At 30.6% G+C, this 27024-nt stretch overlaps 1 protein-coding gene across 3 annotated transcripts; it reads right to left on the bottom strand.

Annotated features, from left to right (window-relative positions):
• Positions 1–10216: 10216 nt before the first annotated feature.
• On the bottom strand, positions 10217–21107 carry LOC107913976 (2-dehydro-3-deoxyphosphooctonate aldolase). 3 transcript variants are annotated; one of them, XM_016842682.2, is made up of 15 exons: positions 20955–21107; positions 20677–20746; positions 20481–20578; positions 20217–20313; positions 19872–19937; positions 19230–19289; positions 19046–19120; positions 18830–18914; positions 16184–16242; positions 15814–15858; positions 14766–14864; positions 14502–14549; positions 14311–14358; positions 11697–11787; positions 10217–10571 (listed from the first exon to the last, which is right to left on the bottom strand). In XM_016842682.2, exons 2-14 carry the CDS (start codon positions 20710–20712, stop codon positions 11731–11733), a joined length of 873 nt encoding a protein of 290 aa, XP_016698171.2. In that variant the 5' UTR covers positions 20713–20746; positions 20955–21107; the 3' UTR covers positions 10217–10571; positions 11697–11730. The 3 variants fall into 3 exon arrangements, with proteins under 3 accessions (XP_016698171.2, XP_040955865.1, XP_016698163.2); XM_041099931.1 differs by having other exon boundaries at positions 21006–21055; XM_016842674.2 differs by having other exon boundaries at positions 20677–20957.
• Positions 21108–27024: the final 5917 nt, after the last annotated feature.

The following is a 27024-nucleotide window of genomic DNA, read 5'->3' as shown; positions in this document are numbered from 1 at the left end:
GTTCATGTAAAGTGTTTTTTTAAATGTATCAATATATCCAATTATTTAAACCTTGTAGGATACACATCTAAGAAAATAATTGATATACCTGTTAGACTACACATGTAATAAAATAATTTATTCATATTTTTTAATTGAATATATTCATACATTAAAAAACTTTACACATACATTGAGTAAAATTTAAAATTTATTTATTTTCTACAATATTTTTTATACATCCTAAAAAGTACCATGTTAACTTTTTAAATGATTTTTATTAATTTTTTTTTGAATTTTATATAACAGTCTTATAAATTTTAATAATGTTTTACAAATTTATAAAATTTGTATTAAATGAATCCTAATGTTTTAAAAAATATATCTATTTTTTGTTTTTAAAAAATTAAGCTTTCAAGCAAATGAACCCGGACAATATTATGTACAATTTCATTTTAGCAAAAATTTAAAATAATTCTTTTTTTAAATAGATTTTTTTATTTTTCCACATGAAGCATCATGTCGCGTTGTTAAGATCCCTCGGTATTGTAAAGATCAATATTAGTTAAAGAGCTTATTACGTTAATTTTTCTAGTTCAAGGACTTAATTGGGAACAAAAAGTTGAGAATGATTTAATTATTTTTTTTCAAAAAATTTTGAAGACTTATTTTACTAATAAACTTTTAAATTTTTATAGAAACTTTTGATAAAGAATATTATAAACTAAATCACCACAAACAAAATATGAAAATATCACAAATGATGACGGAGTAACTTATCAAAATTCATTTAAGTATATAATATGTTAAAATATGATGATTACATAAGAATAATACGAAAATAAAAGTACACATTTTTTCCTTTTCTTTTTCTTTTTTTTTTCTTTCACCAAAAATATTGGCTGGAAATACCTTAATTGTCTTTCCATTTATATTTTATACCTACGCTTACTTGTGTTAAAATTATGAAAGTTTTTTTATGACCTCGACACTTAAGCTCATAGGTCCTTTGATAGTTCACTTATGGAAGAAACTTGGATGTGCTTAAATACGGATGGTTCAGAGAGACAAGATGAAGGATTTACTACAACAGTAGGCTTAGTACGAGATCAAAATAGTAGATAGATCATTGGGTTTAATAGATAGTTGGGGAATTGAATAGTGACAGAAGCTAAACTTTGGGGCATCTTGGATGGGCTAAAACTTATCCTAGATAGAAGATTTGAAAGGATCTTAATTCAAACAGATAGTCTCGAGGCCATTAATGCCATTCAGGAAGGTGCCTTTAGAATCTCAAGCTGAACTTTACTCAAAAGAATCCATTAGATCCTGACAAAGGTTAAACAATGGAAGATTTAGCATATTCCCTGGGAGGAAAACATAGTGGCTAATAGTCTTGTCAAAATTATTTATGATAGAAAGTTAAGCTTAAGACTATTTGAAGATCCTCCTTTGAGGATCTAGTCCTCTTTGGTTTTGTTTCTTGTATTTTTCACAAAAAAAAAATTATGAAAGCTCAATTCAAATTAAGCAGTGCTAGTGCTCAGGTAACTTTTAAATCATTATTATTTTTTTACCTTCCAACTTTATAAAAAATTTATTTTAGTCATCTATTTAATTTTTCAACTCTTTTAACTTTTAAATTTGAATTTGTCTTCTGGGTATCGTGATATCACCTTCGTCAATGGGACAAACATGGAAAAAAATGGTAGTCCTTGCCTACCCAGTCCACCATTCACACAAGGCCCATGTAGGGGCATTTTCTACAATGAAAAGTTATCATAATACACTTCAAAACAACCAAAAATTGCTAAGGAGGAGAGAGACACACATTAGCTTAGTTTTAGGTTTAGTTTTCTCTATGTTTTCTTTAGTTTTTCTCTACAGTTTTCTAGGATTTTCTTCTTCTTCTTCTACCTTAGATTAGAGTTTATTCTTCTCCATTTACTTCTTGTTCTTGTTACTCCTAGTGTTAGTTAAGTTAGTTATTACTGTAGCTAAGGTTTATCTGTATTTCTAGTCCCTATACCTTGTTTTTAAGACATTCTAAGCTTTCGTTTAATGTATTTCAGTTTATTTTACTTTCAACCTGTTAAAGCTTGTTCCTTTTATGTTTATTGCTTTAGATTTTTCTGTTAAATGTGTTTGGTTTCATGCGATTTAAGTTTTCTTGCATAAAAAACTCAACTTCTACATTTTTTTAAAGCTTTACTTTTATTGCTGCCTTGTTTTACATTTTTATGTTTATTTCTTTTACTTTGAACATGAATAGCTAAACCTCAAAAAATGTTGGTTGATAGAGATGTGGGTAAACTAAAATCTTTGGACAAAGGACTAAATCATAATAAATTAGACTAATTTGAATAGAATTAATAACTTAGGTAGTGACGTCCCTAAGGGAAATTCGAGATAAAGTGAGGCCGAAAGGTAATTTTTTCGCACACCCATTCAGTAGTCCCGGATTAACCAGTGAGATCGAAAGATAAATTGAACCTAGTTCATCTAAGTCGGTGAAATTGAGATTGGAAGATAAAACAGAGCCACTTGGTAATTTACACAATTTATGTCCCTTGTTCGTGATTTGGTGAACCACATTGAAGTCAACCAACCCCCATTAGTTATTTGCTAGTTAGTCCTATTATTTTACACTTTTTTGCAATTTAGTCCCTAGAATAGAATATTTAGATTTTTTGCAAACTAATCTTGTTATGAATTGCCGTACTATAAAATCGTATTAGTAGCTGCTTAAAATCTATTGTGTATGCTAGTTATTTCTCAATCGCCTCTTCCTTTGGGTTCGACCCCTTGGAACACTTTGTGTTCCATCGGAACTATAAATATTACAATTGGCACTGTAAGCTTACAGTAAAACCAAGCATTTAAAATTGTTATATAAAATCGTTGTTTTAATGTACACGCCCACAATCAGTCAGCTTGCCACTGACTTCGACAAAGAACGATGCAATATGGGTGATTATGGATCACCTTACGAAGAGTGCGCACTTCTTAGTAGTTCACATATGCTACACTTTGTAGAAGCTCACAGTGAGACTTTACGGCATACCAGTTTCCATTACTTTCGATTGAGATTCTCGATTTACTTCGAGATTTTGAAAGATTTTGCAAGAAGCTCTAGGACCGAAGCTTAATTTCAATACTACGTACCATCCACAAATAGATGATCAATATGAAAGAGTGATATAGGTGCTGGAAGACATGTTGTGAAGCTGTGTGTTAGAGTTCGCAAGAAGCTAAGACATTACTTACCTTTAGCAGAATTCGTGTATAACAAAAGTTATCAAGGAAGCATTCAAATGGCACCTCTTAAAACTTTGTATGAAAGGAAGTGTCGAACTCGTTTGTGCTAAATAGAGTTCGATGAAAAGTGAATTGTTGGACCTAAGTTGGTTCGTGAAACAGAGGACAAAGTGAAGATGATATGTGAGAGGTTGAAGGTTGCTTTAGACAGGCAAGATCTTGAATACCAAGTGGGGGAGCAAGTGTTCCTTAAGGTCTTGCCATGTAAAAAAGTCCTAAGGTTTGGGCATAAAGGAAAGCTAAGTACTAGGTTCACCTATCCTTCTAAAGTGGTTAAAAGGATTGATCCAGTGGTGTATCGAAATAATTTTCCATGCGAACTTGATCGAATTCATAATGTGTTTCATGTGTCCATGCTAAGGAAGTATCGCGCAGACTAATCCCATGTTGTGCTAGCAGATGATATTGAGGTGCGACTCGATCTAACATATGATGAAGAACCAATGAAAATTATGGCTCGTGAGGAGAAAGTCTTGTGAAACAAGAAGATTCTTTTTGTTAAGGTACTGTGGCGAAACCACAAAACTAGAGAAACTACTTGAAAATCAAAAGAAGCAATGAGGTAACAATACTTTCAGCTGTTTTGACAGGGATCATTTTGGGGACGAAATACCTTAATTGGGGGAGAATTGTAACATCTCAAAATAGGGACTAGGATTTTAAGCCGAGTAGGCAGGAGTTCGCTGGTGGTTTAGCGAACAAGTGTCCTCTAGAAGATTTACAACAAAGTTCGCCAGTGATTCGACGAACAGTGTACGCCAAAAGATGTTGTAATGAGGGTTTGCTAGTTTTGAGCGAGCTGAGCACGCCAAATGGGTTGGCGAGCTGGGGGTTCGCTAGTAAGTTTGGCAAGTTAAGGTTCGCCAACAGGTCTGGAAAATTGGGGTTCGCTAGTGTAAGTCGAGTTATACTTGCATTAGGAAGTTGATTTGTTTTCCACTTAGGACACTACTCACGCACATAACAATGTTCCTAAGTCAAGTAGGGTATCCTATGAGTACCAAAACATTTAGTGCCTATAAATTAAGCCTTTTCCATGAAAAATTATCTCATCGATTATTTTGTTGTCAAGTCTCTATTCAGAACTGAGTTCTTAGAAACCAATGTAAGTCTCTTTTCTATTAGGGTTAACTGTCTAGGAAACTAGGTTCGCTCGTATGTTTGAATTCAATGTACTTTGTTTGTTCAATAATGTGTATGTTTATATATGTTACGAACTAGCTAGACCATCTACCAGTGAGGATAAAGGAAAATCAAAACCTGTTTAAAATTCTCAACAAATCAGTGAGTATTCAGGGATCGCCACTTCTATATACGAACTAATATGTAATTCAAGAGTTTAGGTTTTTTAAACTAAGTTCTAAGAGTAAGATTTTCTATAAATTTTGTTTTATGATTTTGTTTTTAAGATATGTTTTATGCATGCTCCCAATGTAAGCTCTATGTTTTTAAGACATGTTTTATGTGAGCTTATTGGGAAAACAGGTTTGGAAACGTAGTGAAAAATAAAATTAGGGACAAACTAGATTTTTAAAAAACAATTCCAAAACAAGAACTTGGTTGTGATATCTAAAGTAATAAACATTTAATCAAAATTGTACCTTTTCGGTTCATCTAGGATGAACACTTCAACCAAGTAGTCTTCTCTACTATCCTCAAGCTCACGTCTGCCTAGTGTAGGCTCGTTTCCAATTAGAAAATCTTTCATAAAAATTACCAGTGGGTAATTTTGTAATTTCTCTAAACTTTTGAGCCAAGTTGTAAATAAGAAAAGTATCTCCAGAAATTTTCTAAAATAATTTCTTCAGAGTATTTTCTCTCTACAACTTTCTCTCGACTTCAAGTGTGTGAAAATAAATGACTCGAGACTCTCTTTATTTAATGAGATTTTAGAGAGTTCAACTATAATTAAACTTAACCACTTTAATATTAAATTAATATAATACTTATCAAGATAAATATTAGATTAAATTTAATATTAGATCTTATTAAATTTATAGAATATTTATCTACAAGATAAACATTAAATTAAATTTAATATTAAGATAATCATTTTAATATTAAATTAATAAAATACTATTAAGATAAGTGTTAAATTAAATCTATTAAAATATTATTATTTTTAGAATAGTTAATCTGAAATCAAATTCTCTCGTAGAGTCCCAGTAGGAGTGTAATTCTTCCGTTGCTCAACCGCTGAAGACCCACCGCCATTGACCATTTTTTGACCATCAGAATGTTGTCGTCGCTATCGTCGGCACCTCAACTAATTTGGTTTTTTCCAGTTTGGTCTAAGCCACTGATGGCTTGACTGGTCTAGTCCAGTCACCGGTTGGATCGTCGACCCGGTTTCACATACCAGGCTCAGTTCGACCAGTTTTTAGGTCTTAGTCTCAAATTTGGGTTCTCGGGCCCAATTTACGATATCAGCTCTAATTTTCAAGTTCAATTACCCATTAGGCCAATTGTTTGACTTGAAAATTAATTTCCAAAAATATCATATTAATTTGTTTAATTTAATTTTACTTTATCAAAATTAATTTTCCCAAAAATCACTTATATTTTCCAAATTAAAATTTTAAGAAAAAATTTTAATCAAATGCTCTAATTGAACAATTCTTACGACCACCCAATTTAATTCCACATCAAATAAATTGACTCAATTAATACAATTTACTTCTAATTCAAATGCAATCTGATTGAGCTTTTGTTGACTTAGCGGAAGGACCAATCAAACATATACAATTAGGCTCTAGTAATTGCAATTATGTCCAAAAGCACCATTCCGATAATTTGCAATTACTTAATCATGGAGTCGGTCCACAAGAAGTATCTTGATTGAAAACTCCCTATTGTATACTCTTTATGAAAGTAATTCATCTAACTGCTTTGTCCAATGACCTCACAATTCATCTAACTATTTTGTCCAATGACCTCGTCATGTGTGTGTTACCCTCATATGATATCCTTGATTCCTTTGAGTTAAATCCGTTCACACAATACAATCTTGTTTTATCTCATTGTCACCATTGTGTCTTCATAATGATTAATATGATCACTATCAACAAATGATTGTGATAAATTGCTCATTCGAGAACAAACAACCCCTGACCATGTTCCATATTTATCAATCCACACAATGCCAATGAGAGAATATCGTTAACTCTTTAATTGAGGTATGAATTTCATTGTTGCTAGTAAAGCCATGCTATACATAAGTCATGTACCCAACATACTAGTTATCGGCTCGATCATATTTAGAGATAAGCCTCCACTTATATCAAAGCACATGAGCTACATACGCATGGTCAGTCACTAACTCAAGATTTAGATAAATCACACCATAAATGTCACAAGTGAATTAATTCACAAAACGGATTCAGAATTAATTCATCTTAGATCCAGTCCAATGTATCATTTTGCCTATGAATACATCTATGTCTCTACCTGTGGAGTCAACTGCTTCGATAGCTAAGACTAGTCATCTCCTCAATTGGAATTGTAGACGGCGTAATAATCTTTCTTAGTATTTGAATCAAATGTTCACTTTGATTTTTTTACGGGATTACAGGCTCGTTTAGATTATCTACTAAAGTAGGTTATCTTTCTCGCAATGTAAACATTCTTACAATCCCACTTATCATCAGTTTGAACTTAGATAATCAATGAGCTAATATTTTCTTGTCACAATTTCGTTATGCATGCAAAATATGAAAGAAAACAGAAATGTTAAAGACAACAATGAAATGTGAAATTTATTTATTCATCGTTCAAATACATAGAAAACAATTACATGTTTACACAATATGGGTCATTTCCCAATAGAGCTCTATGTGAACAATTTTTTTTATGCAAGCTTCCTATACAAGCTCTATGTTTTAAATGTTTTTACATGATAATCCTATATGTTGGATATAGTGGCATGTCATAGGATTGTGAGTACTCACCTTTAAGTTTTGTGATTTGGGTGTTGAGGCCCTGGGACATGTTGGAGAGATAAAGGAATGTCAAGCTATACTCTAATCAAAGGGACATGTTGGTAGGTTTGGAGTAGCTTTATGCTACACTTATGGGACATGTTAAGGACTCTTTGAGTCACAAGTGAGGCGTTATAAGGAGATCAACATATCCAGTAGATAAGATAAGACAACAAGAACAAGACAAGTACATGTTATGTGAACATGAATATGTTTTCCAACAAGTATCTGTGCATTTGTTTTACAAACTTCTATACTTCTCTATCTATTTGATAAGCAAATGACCATAAATTGGGTCTCGCATCTTTATGACAAGCCTAGCTCATAGAACATTACTTCTGACTAAACTCATGTTTTCTGCATGTTGTGTTGTTTCTTGTATATTCATTAAGTTCTCAAAGAACTCACTCACTCCTCTCTTACTTCACAGATAAGTAGATCGCATGGAAGGTAGTGGTGAAGTGAATGATCCAAGCAAGGCTAAACTCAGGATAGGTGCTAGCGAACTCCGAACAAAAGGCAATGTGGAAATCTACTTGGGTCTAGAAATATCATGCTTAATGACTTCGCCATTGTTATAAGACTTAATTTTTCTTTTGTTTTAATTATTTTGTGAACCAATAAAGTATGTAGTAAAATACTTGTTTGTTTGATTAAGTTACTTTTTCTTCCAGTATAAATAAAATACTAAGTTATATTATTCTTCCTTATATGTGTGCCCATGTTCATGTTCCCAAAATTGTATTTGAGATATGCTTTAACCCTATATGCGAGCCAGATTTGTTGCGAGGTACTTATTCATGCGACCCTGATAGGCATGTGAGCCCTTGTAAGTAGAACACTTATATGTTGCTATGTGAACGTATGTTGATATGCGAACCCTAAAAACTTTATTGTTTGCATGTCTTAATGTTCATTATGTCATTAAGTCTCATGTTTTACACAAGTATGTTTGTGAGTTTGCTACACAAGTGACAACTCTAGCATGTTATTTCCTTATGCAAAAGACATTGTACGTTCGCATGTTTTATGTTTCATGCATGATGATATGAAATTCCGCTACATTGTGATAAATTAGCACAAACTTTTTGCTATAAATTGTGGTGTGCTAGAGGATCGGTTGGGAGTTAAACGAAGAGTCACTCCGGTGGCTAATGTGACACGCCAGTTTCGGGTCGAACCAAATCGGTCGAGTTTGGGATGTTACACATGCCGTGCTTTGCTTTCTTGTGGCATTTTCTGTTCTTTTGTTACTTTTTCGTTTTGAGTTACTTTCGCTTTATTTTCGGTGTCTTAAGAGAATTTCTATGGAGAATTTTCACTTTGTGAAAGTTAGGCTGACTTAGGCAGATTTGAACCCAAAAATCACCTAAGACCTCATGGATTGCAAGATTAAAGTTCTAGCCCTGTGACACTAACATATGTTTAGGCAAGAAGCATTCTAAAATCTACCATAATTTCCCTACACATCATCAAACTACCTTCCCAAATCATATAAGCTCAAAAGAGCCATAATACCACAACATACCAAATCTCAAACATAACAATCTAAAAATCAAAGTCCAAGAAAATTTGAGCTCGTAAAAACTTGAGCTCGAAAAGCTCAAGTTCATAATAATAAGAGCTCAAAACCATTCTAGCCCAAGGTCGAGATAAATTTGATCCAAAATTTGAAAATGTCCAAATTTATAACTAAACAACCATAACAAGCATTAATAATTAACATGATTATATGATACTATTTAAAATATAAATAAATGATCATTTTTTTTATTTTATGAAAATATATTTATTAACAACAAAAGTAATTACTAATAAATACTTATGTTAAATTATAAAATGGATTTGGGCTTGTACATAATATATTTGGATTTAGATTTGAGTATAAATATTTTAATCTACTAAAATTAAAATTAACTTAACCAATAAAGTTGATCAAAATGATTTGAGTTGACCGGTTAAATCAATTTTAATCAAGTTAGCTATAATAATATATTATATAGATTATAGTAGATGATATACTATAGTATACAATTTAATATTACATAATATAATAATATGTTATAAAACTATTAATATATTATAATTTTTAATATAAGATATAGTATTACCTAATAAAATAATATATTATATTACTATTAGTATTAGTATTAGTATACTATATATAATAGTGTATGATATTGTTTTACATAAGATAATAATATATTATAGAATTATTAATATAAATTTTAATACATATATGATATAATATTCATTTTTAGTTAAATTCAATTATATAATGTAATTTTGTGATTACTGTATTATAATGAGATGTTTGATATTGTATAACATAGTTATAGTGTATATAGATTTTATTAAACAAAAAATTGAATAATAATTATAATATATATAGTATTACATAATATAATATAATAATGCACATTATAGTATCAATAGTTTCGTATAATTTATTATATTATTAAAAATATACAACTAGCAACACAAACTATTATTAAAATTTTAATATCTTAATTTGTTTATATCTTATTTTTATTAAATTAAATTTTGGATTGAATTTTTAACTATTACAAATTGTATTTTGGTAAATTCTTGTACAACTAAGTTATATTTTTATGTAATATAATTTATTAAAAAAATGTTATTGTTGCCAATAAGGCATTAGCACTACTAATAAAAATAAAGACTGGCCCCAAACCCCAACCTTTTAAAAGTTCGAATCTCACCATTTACAATTACAACATGCAAATCTCTCTCACAAACCATGCATGCCTGTTTCAATTCTTTTATCCAGTTCTTTGTTCATTGTGCATTATATTAGTTTAATTCTACATTATAATTGATCAAACATTATATTTGTAATTGCACTATCTTTGTACTAGTGAAACTTTAAAAAATATATATTCTTGTTTAATTTTCTTTATGAAATAGATAACATTGCAAAATAGGGTTTAATTACTAATCATAATCTTTTAGAAAATAAATTACAACAGCGGTATTTAAGTCATACAAAGAAAGAAACCTAATGACAAAGTATTATGTTGTAGGTATGGGAACTTGTGTTCAATCCCAGATAGCGTCATTCCCCATCCCAATATAAAAATAAAAAGTCATTCAAAGAAAAGAAAAAACTTGCGGTAACAACTCACATGACTGCTCCTCCATAGATAAATAGAGTAGGAAAGTTTCCATCACAAATGGGGCTAAAATCCTAGATACCATACACAGCCTACTAACAATGGCAAATTCAACAATCAACCGCTATTTCTACTTAAACGTGCTTTAACGGTAAACAATCACCTGAAAATCCAAAAGACAAGATATCCAAACTTCAAACATGAGCAATACTTAATTACAAAATAGCAGCAACAATACTAATACCAGTAAACAGTCTAAGGAATCTCACATTTATGGATTTGGATATAGCAAGCACGTAATTAAAGGATTGAAGTACTATTTTGTTCAATTTCAAAAGGAAAAAAACAATTATTTTCAACTGCCAAACACCTTGACACCTTTTTTTGGGTGGTGGGGGGGAACTGAAGCAGGAAATGGGTTTCATTTCCTACAATTAAATTACTGAATATCATCTATGTGGAAAATCATAAAAATATATCCAATTTTAGTCAAACTTTAACACAGGACTAATGCAGACAATAACAGTCAATTGAAAATACGAAATGTACATAAAAATGAAGTGAATCAAAGAAGAATATGAATTCACTTTCCGGAATTGAGTGTTTTGCCCTGTGGGAGAAATATGATATGATTATGAGGTTAAACAGATGAGAAAAAATGAAAAAAGATTAAAGCTCTGCTCTGGTGTGTGTCATAGATTGGCCATGCAAAGTAGTGATGTGAAGAAGGGAAAAAACGAAGATCCAAGAACAAGGAATAAATCAAAATAGAAAAAGAAAATCGAGAGGAGACTTCTGATCTTGGTTAAGAAAAGGAGATTTATTCCTGATTCCTTTCCAGGCCTTTTTTCCTTCTCTTTGTGTGCAGAGGGAACTTTTAAATTATAAATAAACACCGAGCATAACTAGTTTCAATTGCTTTTAGCTGCTCTTTGTTGAAAAATGCAAGGATTCATGCGAACTGCAAATTAAGAAGCTCCTTACATGCCTAAATGAGAGAGCGAAAAGAACGGTGTTTCTTCTTCATTTGTGTTTAATTGTGATTATTATCACTAGAATGAAAATTATAATGCATGACTGCTCGTGTTATTATCATGCCAAAATGGGACGACAAGCACTTAAGTATTTATTCTACACTGAAAGTGGAATATAGATTGAGTACTCATCTTTGAGTTCAGCAAAATGATATTATCAAACAACAGAACAGCATAATTTATATGGAGTTATATCCAAAAGGCATAAACTGCTAGTCCAACACTTATAATTCCATGAATGGAATGATAATTACCTGCTTATCCACTCGAACAACTCTTGGAATCTTCCTAACCTGAATAGGGTGTGAGATCAATGTTGAAGCGTTTCTTTCCTTTGCTTACTCTCTGGAAAACATCAATTGAAGAAATGATAAATACCGGCATTCCTACTTATTTGATAAATAAAGATAATGCTGCATTGAAAGGCATCAAAGTGGTACGAACCCATGCACAAGACCAGTTATTATTACCAAAATCATAGATATCCTGAATATCGCAGCTATTTTTAATAAAAGATTGGCACATAAGTCAAAGACAGTAATACTGTTTTGCCCACGAATATCTCAATAAAAGATGACAAACTTTTTCTTTGTAAGTTGTTAATGTTAAAATTATGCCTTTAGATGTTTTCCAAAAAAAGAAAAAGAAAAGAAAAAACCTTCCTTAGGGCCCTTATTTTCTGAATAGCTTGCCAAAGAAAATTCCTACAAACTACCCAAGAATTATATTCTTCACAAGTTGCCAAGAAGAGCTTTCATAAGAGATACGAGAAACTTCCATTGGTTATTTGGTCACCCCCCAAGAGATGAGACAAAATGAGATAAATTAAATGGGGAGGTTTAGAACGTGTTTGATAGGCAAAAGTCTATTATTTTTGAAAGAATAATGATTAACATGCAGCCATATTTTCCAACATTTCTGAAATTGGTTCCTACGATCTATGTTACTGAGACTTAGGTGTGTTAGATACATGTATGTATTTGACACCAATGTGATTATTCTTTTCTAGGTTTTTCCATGTATTCAGAGGATCCTTGGAGGTCATATCCCCATATCCAGCGCACGAGTGTCAAACAAGGGAACTTTAAGAAAAATGAAGAGTCCAAACAACATCCTACCGTTCTTCAAAATCTATCATCCAAAAAGTGGTCAAAATGATTGAAAGAGCACCTAGAAAACACCCAAATGGCAACCAAAAGTTCCATACAAACTCTTTCTCCAAGCAGAATCAACTACTTTTTGCCGGGATTCATATTTAACTAGAGACCGTTAAGGGGAAAAAATAATAATTCAAAACCTACTGAATCTCTACCTAACAAACAAACTTTTGCCTTCCATTTGAATATTTGAAAATGTGTTAATAAAACAAGCTTATAATTTAGCACTACATGAAACATGCATGAGAGGCAATTAAGTTAATATGATAAACTATGGGCTTAGCACATCGTATTGGGATATAACAGTGTAGGCCTTAGCTCAATAAGCCCTTTGTATGTGCTCCATTAGGATTAAGCGGCTAGATGTGCAAACAAGATGAAGTTGAATTATAAGCTTCCATGAGGAAATTCTAATATTCTCCCACTTTGGCATCATTAGCAGAGTAATTTTAAGAAAAGCCATTTAGAAAACAAGACAAAGTTGATTAACAAAGCTCAAATTCAGTCTTGCTGAGAGTGCAAAGTTTATTTTACTTAAAATACCTCTCCCATTTACAATACCCGATGAGGTATTTAGGTATCAACAGATAAGCTTGGGACACCCAAGAATAGAAATAGCCAAGTAAAACGTGCAAAGTGCAAACAGAATTATATTGCTATGAATTATTATGGACACAAATTCTAGAAGTTTGTGGGATTTTGACTTAAGATCTCTCCAAATATGTGACTGGTTGCAATAGAATTTTCCTCACCAAATATCAGAATTGGGCTTTGTTTCTGGTTGAAGAGTGGTTGCTCCTACATACATCATAAAAGGGATTCTTTGTAAACAAACTAAGTGCTGTCTCTCATTCCTCAAGTCACTCATGCTAATACCATATAACCTTCTTCTCCAACAATACCATTTGAGAAACATCAGCCTACAGAAGAAAGCTTATTTATAAAACAGAGCTCATAATTCCTCGTTTGATAGTTTGTCTTTTCTAATATCCTTTTCAACTCATCCCTCCAACATTCTTTTCCCTTCTCTTTGTTCTAAACGCAAAGATCTCGGTTTTACCTCTCTGTGTGTCTCTTTGACAACAAATTCACTTTACTCTTTTGACGTATATATATATGTTTCTGTTCAAACCAATAATATCACATCTCCTTTAATTAAGCTGGTGACTTTACCCTGCATCTATTTTTGTTTTGTTTTGTTTTGCTCCTTTTTTTATTACGGATTTAAAAAAAAAAAATTATAATTACTTCTTATTTCATTTTCCTTATTTCAACTCAAAACTCATTGCAAAGGTTAGAAGGTAAAAGAAAAGCCTAACACTATGTTTTGTAGAAAAGAAAATAGAGGGAAGAGAAAAAAGTGGGGAAAGAGAAAGGGAGGAAGGAAAGTCATTTTTCCTCGCTGTGTTTGGTATAAAGGATGAGAAATGGAGTGAAATTAAGCGGTTATGGGTAAAGTTGTAAATAAAATAGTTAATTATGTTGATGACTGTTTTCCTCCCACAATTGAGAGGATTGAATTTGGAGGGAAAGTTCCTATTAACCAGCTTCGGAAGGACATACGCACCACAGCTTCAAGCTATCCATAGCTGTTCTATCTTAATATCAGTTTCTTGTAAACAACTCAAATTGCTCAAGAAAAAAAATTACCATGCAAATATCGGAACAGTATAACATAACCATTCACATCACTGATGGAAAAAGAACTTACAGCTATTGCAATTAGCTCTTCCAGAAGTTCCTCCAAATGGCGCAGTGGCTATCTCCAGTAACAAGCAAAACATGTTCTGATAAGTTTATGACTTGATAATAAGGTGTGATAATATAACTTCTCTACATTAATTGACCTGGAGACACAATGTTCTAATATTTGAGCAAGCGCAAATTATAAATTTAACTCACCCATTGAGTCGGACCATCAACCGGTGCATTTAAAGGATTATCATGCACCTAGATATCAAAGAGAAACTTTTAGGCGCCTAAACCAAAATCAATCTCCATAGAAACTATATGAGAATGTATTTTGCACACATGCTATTTCAATAATCAAAGTAAAAATCAATGCCTGTAAATTGTAAGTTGAGTAAAAGCCAACCCAAAATTCCAGCTTAGTCTCTCAATTACTTTATAATACAGCTTTCCACAAGGCAGTCAAGCAAAACATACCTCCATGAAAATTCCGTCCACTCCAACAGCAACTGCAGTTCTTGCAATGCATGGTATGAGTTCACGGAAACCTCCACTGGCTACACCTCCACCATCCAACTATATAAGAAAGAAAAGAATTAACATGATAAAAAGTGAAACTCAGAAGCCATACAAACTAATAAACTAAAGGAAAACAATGATGATCAGGAAACCTATATCATAAAGAACACCAACTATATAGCAAAAGTATTTAGCAGAAAACAAGAAAGAAAGAAAAGTTACCATAGAATATTAATCCTCAACCTAATATGTTTCAAATATTTCAGACCAATGCTTTGGCCACACAATATCAAATGGACAGAATTGCAAATAACAAAATGCAACATAGGAAGATTTAATGTGATTTTTGGAGCTTTTGCCACTGGCACAATTAAGTGAGTTTGAATTAGCACTGGTCTTCCCTTTGGTCAAGAAAAAGAATAAGAACTATAAAGGAAATGACAGGTACACTGACAAAATTTGAGTTTGAGTTTGCACTAACCAACCCTTTGGTCAAGAAAAAGGGCAAAATAATAAGAACTATACAGCAAATGATAGGTAAGGAAGCTTATCATCCATATTATCTTTTTCATTGTAAAATTAATTAATCCTGTGAAATTGCTGGACCTTGAAGGTATGAAACAGCCCTAGGCGTATCAATATTCAAAAGAAAGAAATTCCAACTATAACCATCAACTCCCAACCAAAACACAAAGATGAAATGAATATGAAACAAGCAGATTCAATGTCAAAAACCATTTTTGGTTAAAATTACATTTCCCTTAGCCTATCCCATATTGATTGTCCTTACAGCAAAAATATCAAGAAAAATATATAATGTTAGTCAACTATCCCATTTCAAAATCAGCGACAAATCCTTCCGAATTTCTTGAACATACTGATTGAAAGATACCATACAATATCAAAATATCGGCTAACAAGTAACATCATCCATAGCCATAACAAGAGAGCACTCTATCACACTCTAGTTTCGGAAACAAAAAGTCATATTCAAAGTTATCCCAACCTTTCTTCCAGCTGGCTGTTGCAGTGAATGTGTGATATCAGCAACCTGGAGTGAAATTATTAAATCAGATAATGAAGCCCACCAGTTAACAGCATGAAAATGGAACAAAAATTGTTAAAGTTACACACAGATGAAAAAAAAGTCATACTGCAAATAACTACTTTTTGTTTGTAATGTCTCTTCAAAATAAACATAGGAAGTGACATATTGCAAATAAACGCATATGACTGAAGCAAGCATTATAGACTACAGTCAACCAGACCTAGCTCCAGGCCTGCCCCTGAGAGTCTGAATGCATGATTTAAATATTTTCAGGGAGGAAAGAAACATTAGAAAGTATAGAAATTGCAATCATAAGCCATTTGCTTACAACAGGACAATTCGCTTCCCTCATCCACTCCAAGTTACGTGGATCAACAATAAGATCATCTGTAAATCAAAATAAATGCAATAAGATCAATCAAAAAGGGTAAACAAAAATAACAATGCATCAAAAAGTTGAATTTGAATATTCAGTAAAGGTGATCTAAGGCTTGAATTACAATAAAATTCTGATAGACCAAAAGGAGGTTGATTAATGATATTAGAACACAAAAAGATGGATCAAGAAATAAAAACTAAATAAATATTTTATTAATGCATTGATAATACAGAAAACGGATGAGCAATCAATTGTTCAAGAAACATAAATCCATGAGAACCTATAAATTAGAATTTCCAAAACTTACCATGCTGGAAGCAAGGCTGAGGTGATTGCACCTTTCCTATAATGTTCCTCAATTCATGTTGCTTTATAAGATTAAGGGTTAATGTCTTGAATCAATGTAACACTTCTGCTTTAAAAATGTTCAATATTGTACCTATACTATGAAACTGTTTAACATTGTGGTACCTAGCATTAACACCATTAAATATTAGTTATGATGTGACCTATGATCAATCATGTCCAGACACATGGAAAATTCCGATTTATTTAGAAATTAATCGCAAGGTTTACTTTTTTAAAAAAATAAAAAAATGCAATAATTTTTAAAATACTAAATATTTAAAATTATATTAAAATAATATATTGTTTTAAAAATAAAATAAAATAATATTGAAAGATAAATAATATTATTTCCAAAATATGAAACTTTTAGATTTACTCGTTTAAAATTTTTTTAGATATGTAGTATTTAACCAACATTAATTTTTCTTTTTGAAAAAAACTTTCAAATGTATTTATAATATCTAAATTTATTTTTAAAAATAAAAAATTTTAAATTAAAAATATATTCCTGAATTTAATTAAATTAATTAATTTTAAACAAGAGTTATTTTAAAACTAATTATTAATTTTTTAAACATGTAATTTTAAATAATTTCCTTCTTTAAATGATTCAAAAAAAAATAAAGTAATAAAGTAATTTAATTTCATATTTTATATTTTGTAATTTGTAATTTTTAAAATATTTTTGAAAAATACAATATAAATTCCTAACGAGTAAATTTAAAAGTTTTATATTTAAAAATGATTCTATTTTTAATTTTTAAAATTAATTTCTTAATGTAAAAATGAAATGTTTTAAAAATATTATAATTGAAGAGTCATATTTTTTAAAATAATATATTTTTTAAATATCTTATATTTTAAAAATAACTTTATTCCTTTTTTATCTTTTAAAAGGAAACTCTATATGTTAACTTAAAAATAAATCAGGTCCTGCAACCATATGACGGGACTTGATAGGTTAAAGCCACATCAAAACTCATTTTTAACCGTGTTAATGCTATGTACCATAATTGGTTAAAGCTACATCGTAACTCATTTAACAGATATAATCCTGAGTACACAATGACAACGGTTTGATAGTATAGGTATCAAACTAGTCATTTTTTCGAAGTAGAGGTACGGCATTGACAAACTAGTCCTTTAGAGGTCATTTATGATATCATCTCTAATACTAACTTTCTAGTTGTCATACCTAATGCCCCTTCAAAACATCCATCTACAGCTTGTGCCTAGACAACAAAAGTGACTCAAGATGCTTTTGGGCAAGGCGCATTAGATTAGACACTTGCCATGACATTGAGACACGCATTTTTGTTATGTGATAGGCATTAAAAAAGAAAGAAAAAAGCTTGATATGAAGTTTTCTTTATTTTATTTTATTTTTAACTCTTTTATTTATATATTATTTATTTATTCTTTTCATTATAGGATCTTTATTAGTATGCAAAGGGATAGTATTAAATCAATATTTGAGTATTCAACAATAGACGTGACACCACAAGGAAATCATGCATATTAGCCAACAAAAATTGCATGTTTTAGTGTTTGTCATAATTATGTATCTTAAGCTTACAGACACATAGAAGCACATTGAAAAATACACAAATATGCTTATTGTGCCTTACATCACTCAACTGAGTGACTTTTTCTATCTTGTGTTGCGCCTAAGGCAATATAAGAGTTGTAAAGCCTAGATTGTAGCTTGTGCCCTTGACAACATGTATTATATTGAGATTGGGCCCTCCATCTATTGCTCGCTAGTTGTTGCTTGAAAAGATTAACACAATATCACATGTTATCTGTTCCCTTGTTTTCAAGTCTAGTTTATACGAACATTTATATGAATAATTTATGGCCCTACATGTGAAGGGAGACATAAGGTTATATCAAATTTAGCCTAGAGTTTGTTGTGGCTCTATATCCAAGTTGGACATCACCACCACCTATGACCAATTAATTTTAGTTTGAAGGGTTTAACATCATTCAATGAATCAAATGATCATATATTGTTTCCTAAATAAGTTCTTGAAGAATGTTAGTGAAAATTAACAGAAAGATTTGAGAATCCATTAACATTCTATACTATTACCATATTACTACTTATTTCAAGGGTGCACAAACAACACAGAAGTACTCAATAGATCTATATATTAAGTTATGAACCAAGAAAACCTTCCTAAAGAGCCTAAATACAGATCCAAAATAATTTCTTTCTTTTTTGTCAAAATGTCCAGAACAACTTACTATAGCCAAACATGGTGCCTCTTTCACAAACCATCACATTCGGATTCCCAGCCAATCTAATCTTCTCAGCAGAATTTATCATAACCTACAGATATGCATAATTACAATGAACAGCCATGTATAATAACAGAAAAGTAGAGTTAACTTAAACTTGAGTGTTTGTACTCCAAATACGAGTTTTGAAATTAGTTTTAGTATAAAAAGCAGAACACTCACAGAAGGAGCACAGAATTGGCCTTTTTTAATATTGATAATTCTTCCAGTCTTGGCTGCCTCAACTAGAAGATCCGTCTGTCAAACAAACAAAGACAAAATATTGTCAACCATAGACCAAGGTCAATCATAACTTATTTTTTCATGAACATGGAATGGTGCTGTTAATAATAAATATCAGTTTAACCTGACGACATAAGAATGCCGGAATCTGAATAACATCAGCGACTCTTCCAACTGCTTCACACTGAAAGCAAACAGGTATTTGATAGTTATCCAAACAATAGATTAAATGGAAGGAATATAAGAAATAATTTCTGTCCAGAAAAAGGTGTGCAGGCTCATATTATGCTTACATCATTTGATATGTCAGATTTTGTTCATGGCCAGACTAACAATATGAAAAAGCATACACCAAAAACATTAAAAGGTGTTGTTAGTACTGATCTGGTTGGAAATTTTGATTTCATCACACAACTACTTTAAACAACGTATGATTCATATATGTGCTTGTTCATTAAGTCTAAAGTTATGGCATGTATGATTCATATCTGTGCTTGCTCATTAAGTCTAAAGTTATGGTTTCCTATTAAGAGAGTAGGATAGTGCACTGGCCACATTACTTCTCATCAATGGCACAAGCAATGCATGGTAATATAAAAAGTACATCAGCAGATGCATAGATGATTTTTTAAACAAAATACATTTGAAATGACATAATCCAAAGAAATCACATTCACAAAAATTCCAAAATGAATACATGAACATAGACTTAAAATAAATGATAAAGTTTGTGTATAGATAGATGACCTCGAAGGTTTACTCATACCTGAATAGTTTCATGGACATCAGTTACAATAGGAATGTCATATGCTACTTTAACTTTCTCAAGGATCTGCAACCCAAAAATAAATTGAAATATTAATGTAAGTAAATATATCCAAGATAAAGTTGCACAAATTTTAAATTGACCTCAGACAATGTACTTGCAATTTCAGAATTGTAAAGAATAGTAGGAAAAGCCAAACTCTACCATATGTAGAAATACGTCCTAAGCTCAATAAAAAAATTTTAAAAAAAAACTCTGCAGATCCATGTTAAGCAACCATGTAGCATGCAATGTAAGGAAAGCAGCCATGATATGTAAGAAAGTAAAGAAACTAAAGAAAAGAACCTTCAAGCCTTCAGCCATTCCAGGACCCCGAAATGATTTTGATGATGTTCGGTTAGCTTTATCAAAGCTTGATTTGAAAACCAAAGGCAACCCAAGTCTACAAAAATACAAAAAGCGCAGATATAATTCAGATATCAAAAAAAAAAAAAAACATAGCTTTGTACATGTTCTACTATGATACTATGATCAATCTCAAGTAGTTTTGCACAAGTGATTCCAAAAAAAAAAGGCGGGGGGGGGGGCGAAGAACAAAGAAATTCATGCTTGGTAGTGATAGTCTTGATGTAGCCAGCCATCCTTAGAATGTGATCTTCAGATTCAATCACATTGGGACCCGCTAACAAGAAAAATGGATCCGCACCCTGAGATTCAACATTTATTCATATAATTATTGAACAGAAACTACTAGCTCGGGTTATAAAGAAAAAATAATAATGAATAATAAAGTGGGAACCATCACCTTGAGCTTGTTTAACAGCGAAGCCGAGGAATCCATACTAAACTTCAGCAATTGCAGTTATCAGTCCCGACTACCGAGTATAAAAAAAATTAACTATTTAGAAAAACTCCACCACTGAATTAATAAATTGAGAGAGATAAGTAACAAGAAAGAAATGGCATAAATCAGAATAAAAGAAAACTCCGAGATATAAAATATTGCGAAATGAACATTAAAAAAAAAAGAATAATGTTAAAAAAAAGCAGAGCGTTAAATTATAAAGAGAGAAAGAGAGTTACCAGAAAAAAAAAAGGGGGGTGGGTGGGGGGACAGAAAGAAGAGAAACTCACAGTCGAATCAGATATGCTGAGAACGACGGGAAGTCATTAACTAAGAAAACTCTCCTCTCCGGATAATAGTAATTTTTTTTAATAAATAATAATTAGAAAATCATATAGTATGGCCTAGTATGACAATTCATTGAAAATTTTAAATGTATTGAAAATTAATATTTATGATTTAATAATAATTATTTATCATTTAATGTAGGATATTTTTAATTAATTATTTAATTTTATTTATTTTGATATTATATGATTTTATAAAAAATTTATGTTTAAGATTTAATTTTTTATTTATAATAAGGTGAAATATTTAAATATTAAAGATAAAATATAGAAGTTTTTTTTATAATTTAAAATATGTATTTATCAAATAATTTAATTATATTTCATAATTAATTTTAAGTAATATGTCAAATAAATTTTATAACTTAAATTCATTATTAAATGTTTAACACTTATTTTTTAAATATTTAATTGTTGAGTTTATTGAATAGCACTAATTATATTTTTTAAAAATATTAAATAATCATTATTTTATTTAAGTATTTATCTTATCTTATCTTATTATATGGTATAGTTATGTGTTATTTATAGAAGGTTAACAACTATCATTAGATGCATGTCAAATTTCTATGAATTGTCAGATTAATATGATACTTAAAGGTTATTGCATCCACAGTCAAAAAATATTATATCTTCTCATAATCAATGCCAGGTTTTAGAGAATGTAACGCCGTAAAAAATTTTATATGACACATGACATAATTTCGAGCTCAATTATTGAGGAAATTATAAGAAAATTTGTGGAGTGACTTAGATAAGAAATTTTATGAAAGAAAATTGATATTGGAAAAGGGATTATTGAAATGAGTCGTAAAGGTGAAAATATGACAAAAAGTACCAAATCGTAAATTTTAAAAAAGTATGAGGACTAATATGCAAAATTATCTGAAAATGAAAAATATTAATTATTATAGATTATTTGACATGAAATGGATTGGAATGTGATTTTTTTATGAAGATCACTTTTGGGACTAAATTGTAAAATTTGAGAAGTATAAGGACTAAATTGTAATTTTCCTATTTTTACAAAAAAAAAAAGAAGTGCAAGAAGTGCAAACTTTATCACTCATGGAATTCTATTAAAGATTTAGTATGATTTATGAACTTGAATCGGTCCAAGTATCAAATCTACAGAAGAAATCGCTAGAAAATGCAAAAAAGGGTAAAATGGTAATGGTGACATAAAATGTTAATTTGGTCAATTCTCGATACTTTTATGATGAAAATAATATTTAAATATGATATTCAGAATCCAAAATTATTTTGAACTGTTGGGACCTTGAATTAAGAAAATGAGCTTCAAATTGACAAATTTGGACTAAGTTGTTGGATATGGGCCCAAGGCCCGCATGTTGATATTTCTGTGGGGGATGAGAATCCCCATAAGCCACATTTCCCCCCTCTTTTCCAACTATAGCAGAAGCAAACATTTCTTCTATTTTCTTGTTTATTTCTTTAATTTCTCTCAAAATTTCCACTACCTATCTTAATATTTTGTTAAAATCTTTATGGAGACAACTTCCTAAGCTCAATTTCTCCATCAATTTCTTCAAATGGAAGCCTAGGGTATATGGAGTTTTTATGAGAGAAGTTGAAGTTAGAGTGAAAAAGCTTCAATAAGGTATGAAATGATTTCTTACATCTCCTAAGTTAAATTTTGTAAATGGTTGCTTTGGAAAGCTTAGAATGAATTTATATTAATTTTTGAATATATATATATTTAGTTTATGAAAAATAAGAAGATGGTGATTAGTGAATTTTCAAGCTTGATTGATGGTGGAATAAATCTCATAGAAGCTTAATTAAGCATTGTAGAGCATCCATTGAGGTGAGTATCATGGATACTCATCTTTCTCCTAAGTTTGTAAGTTTAGGGTTTATGTAATTAATGTTATAATTATTTGTTTAATGGTGCTAATATTAGTGTGAAATTCCATGACATTAAGATATGAATTAACACATTAAAATGTGAAGTTGTAATTATATAGCCATGAAGTGCTTTGTGAATTAAAATTATCACATAAGAATTTCGAGGTGCCATGGAAGTATAGGTGGACATGTATGAACCATGTCACTATTATGGAAATATTAGATAAGGCCACCATGGCAAAAAAGAAGAAGGTCAAATTGAAAGTCCTGCTTTAAGTCGTAAAAGTGTCAATACAAACTTAAAATACAGAAACGATTGTAAGATTTAGGGGAATTTTTTGTATACACTTATCTTATTTTTAGTTGACTTTATTGAAATTATGTTATGCATAATATTGTAAATTTATATTTGTAAGTTTAAAAAATATGGTTTCAGACATGAAAGTGGTGTTGGATCTAGTGCCTTAAGTGTAGTATATTCGTTTTGTATACTTGTGTTTTTTTCGAACAAATTGATTTGATAAAATATCCATTGATTACATAAGTAGTCTTTGTATATTTTCCAAAACGATTTTTCACGCACAGCAAAATGGAAGCAAATATTGGGTCATTGGTTATCTAACGTTTAACTAATACTAAGAGGTATTACATAGTCAGATTGTAATACAAAAAGATAACTTGTAATAGTAGATAAACCTAAACATGTTTTTAGTTTAATCGAAAATGAGCAAACCGATTAAAAGACTAATATGACATACATCAAGTCCACATGGGGAAATGCTTTATTTTTAGTATCAGAGTGGTTGACACCCAGAAGATAGAAACACAAATATGACTGACTGGACTGACAATACATCAGACAAGACCCAAGCATAATAGATCCTAGACCAATTTATGGATTTATTCACTTGTTACGTTCATAATGTAGCACACCGTAATTCTGAGTAGATGATGGACTATGTATGCTTGACTTGTATACTTTGATGTAAGTAAAAGCTTGAGTTCAAATAGATAAGGAATTGAAAGCTGACGTGTTGGTTATACGACTTCTACAGTATGTAGCATCATTTACCATAGCGGAATTCATAGCCCAACTAATGGGTAAATGATATCATCTCATTGGCATTACATGATAGATGAAAATTAAATGTGGCCATGGGTCGTTTGTCTTTGTGATAAATGACTTGATTACTATCTAATAGTGATTCACTTTTCATGAAGGAGAATGTAATGGTTACCATGAAATAAAATAGGATTATATTGAGAGAACGAATTTATCCCCAAAAGATCAAGAATATCCTATAAGGGTAACACATTTATGACAAGATCATTGGACTGACACTTCTTAAGTAGCTTTTGTAATGGTATGAAATTAGGGAGAGCTTAATCACATTAATATAGTAGAATGACTTCGTGATTAAATAAATTTATAATTAATAGGCTAAAAGCTGAAACTTAATTACAAATTATTTGAGCCTTAATTATATATGTGGAACGATGAAAATGTGCAAGTGTACACAATCGCAACAAGTAATAAAGTGACAAGTAAATGTCGAGTTATCGTACCCACATGGACTATGAAAAGAATTATTTATGAATTCTATTTTAAACACTTTGGTGAAGAAAAATATTTTGTTTTAAGAGGGTGATTAAAAAAATAAGATTTTAAACTAATTAAATTAAATAAATAAATATCAAATGCACGATTTCAAAATACGATTTTAATCTAGATGACATGATTGTGTTAGATTAATTACATTTCTTAACTTAGAATTATTAAACTGATGTTTATATTGTTACAAATAAGTTCACGACAACTCGGTAAATTGCTAACTTATGAATATACTCATCTACCAAAATCCATTTATCTCTTGACTATATCCCTATGTCAATTCAACCGATTAAACAAATCTTAATAGGCAAATATGTTATTACACATACATACTTATTAAATCGAAATAATCTCTTGTACATATCCCTATGTCAATTTAGAAAATTAACTCGATTTAATAAGCACATAAAAGACTATGTGAGGTAACAAAGTATCCTTACCTTGAAACAGTTTAATCACAATAATCTTGCAAGTTATGCAAGGCAAATGTATCATCAGATACCGTTGCTAATCTAACCCTCAGCTACCTTAGATGATTAAACATGCACTAATTAAGTATTGTGTCCATTAATTACAATTTCAATCCGTTTAAATAATTAATTCATTAGTTACCTAACAATTGTAATGCAAGAATAACTTAATCATGAATTTAGTTAATCAAGCATCTTACCGAGGCCTATAACAACATAAACACAATTGTAATAATTTTAACAAACGAAATGCAATCAACCTAACACGAATTAAATTCAAGCTAAATTGATTAAATTAACCATTCCAACAACATAAATATTCATAGATATGTTTAGCATAACAGCAACAAAAATTAAAGAGATAGGGAACAAGAATCAAATCCGGTGTTTTTCTATAGCTTGATTAGTTGCTCCGTTCTTCCTTCTCTGTTGTCCTCGTCAACCAAGGCTGCTATGAACACTTAATTGAAAAATTAGATAATAAAATTAAAATTTAGGAGAAAATTGGTCTTACCACCTTTTTTGTAAAAATTAAGAGCTCTTAAGAAAAATAGTTTTTAATCAAAAGATGGCAAATTAGAATAGGTTGAGGGATTTTTGGCTAAGGATGGGTGAAAGGGTGGTGTGCCGCTTGGGTACGCAAGGTAGCAGTGCGCAGCAGAGGATGGATGTGAACAGCGTGCAGATTATTGAGCAGGCCTGGTGTGGGCGCGCGCGGGGTGCTGCTGACCAATTAGCTCGGCGATGTTCTGGCTAGGGAATTGTTAGGAGGTTTTGAAACTTAAGGGTGTCGAAACCATTTCTATTTTGGAAAAAAAAATTAGTTGTCGACTTTAAAAAAAAAATTTGGGAGTCGCCACCAATCTTTTATTGAGGTGTGATTGGATCACCTAAAAAATAGCTTTGGTCTACGAGTTTTAGAAAAATGGATCCGGGAGTCGGTTACGTACGAGGAAGGATTAGCACCCTCGTAACGCCCAAAATTGGTACCTAGTTAATTAATTAGTGTCTTAATGTCGAAAATTTAAAAATATGATCTTTAATAAAAACTTAAAAAACGTTATTTATTAAGACTCTTATCATTTCGGAGAAAGAAAATGTCACACCCAATGCGTTAGGGCCCCGCATTCTAATGAATTAGTCCAAAATACTCGTATAATAAAATTTAAAAGAATATTCATTTGTTTAAGATTTATAAAGAAATCGCGGCCCAATACGTTAGGGCACAATTTCTCAAAATCCTAAACTTGGAATATTTCCTTTGTTATTATTTTTTTAAAAAAATCTTTGTCTCGAGAAATCAATACGTCACATCCAATACTTTAGGATACAACATATTAAATTCTCGACAACAAGCTTTTCATTTTATTTTTTGATTAATGAGCAATTCTCGATTGTTAGATTTAACGAAGAAAATTGGAACCCAATACGTTACTCAATTTCCTTGAAAATCCTAAATACGAGTATTATCTCAATTTAGAAAATTTTAAAATTGAGTAAAAAAATGATGTAATGCTACATTAAGTGTAAAATACAATAATAAATACAACAATGGCATAGAAATAAACAAAATTAATGTACATAAAAAACAACGACATGTAAAGTATCAAATGAACAAAATATAAATGAAAACATAAATCAATAAGCAAATGAAGGAAATAAACAAAAAAAATATAAAGAGAAAAAAAGGTAGAAAATATATACATGAAATTATAAAGAATAAAAGACATACACATGGGTTTACATATAAAATTTTGGACTATAGAATTTATAACAAAAAATATATAATGCATTTATGAAAATAAAGAAAAATATATAAGTATACATATATATATTATAACATATGTGTTGAAAATATAAGTTTGTATTTAAGCAAATAAAAAACATAGACATGTGCGTATATATATATATAAATATTCATTAGAAAAATATATAAATACATACATGTACATATATACAAAAGTAAAAAAAAATTGAAACTAAATATAAAAGTATATATATGTATATAAAA

The sequence above is a fragment of the Gossypium hirsutum genome, chromosome D08, assembly GCF_007990345.1.
Source record: "Gossypium hirsutum isolate 1008001.06 chromosome D08, Gossypium_hirsutum_v2.1, whole genome shotgun sequence".
NCBI classification, from domain to species: Eukaryota; Viridiplantae; Streptophyta; class Magnoliopsida; order Malvales; family Malvaceae; genus Gossypium; species Gossypium hirsutum.
The sequence above is the reverse complement of the archived record's forward strand: the minus strand, read 5'-3'. Positions and strand labels throughout refer to the sequence as shown.

Bases quoted from the DNA above. Each gene is read 5' to 3' on its own strand.
- LOC107913976 (XM_016842682.2), bottom strand. From the start codon at position 20,712: ATGGATTCCTCGGCTTCGCTGTTAAACAAGCTCAAG. The intron at 19,290-19,871 runs GTATGAGTAAAC...GTTTGCTTTCAG, and splicing joins ATGTCCATGAAACTATTCAG to TGTGAAGCAGTTGGAAGAGT. The intron at 14,359-14,501 runs GTGAGTTAAATT...TACTGGAGATAG, and splicing joins TTGATGGTCCGACTCAATGG to CCACTGCGCCATTTGGAGGA.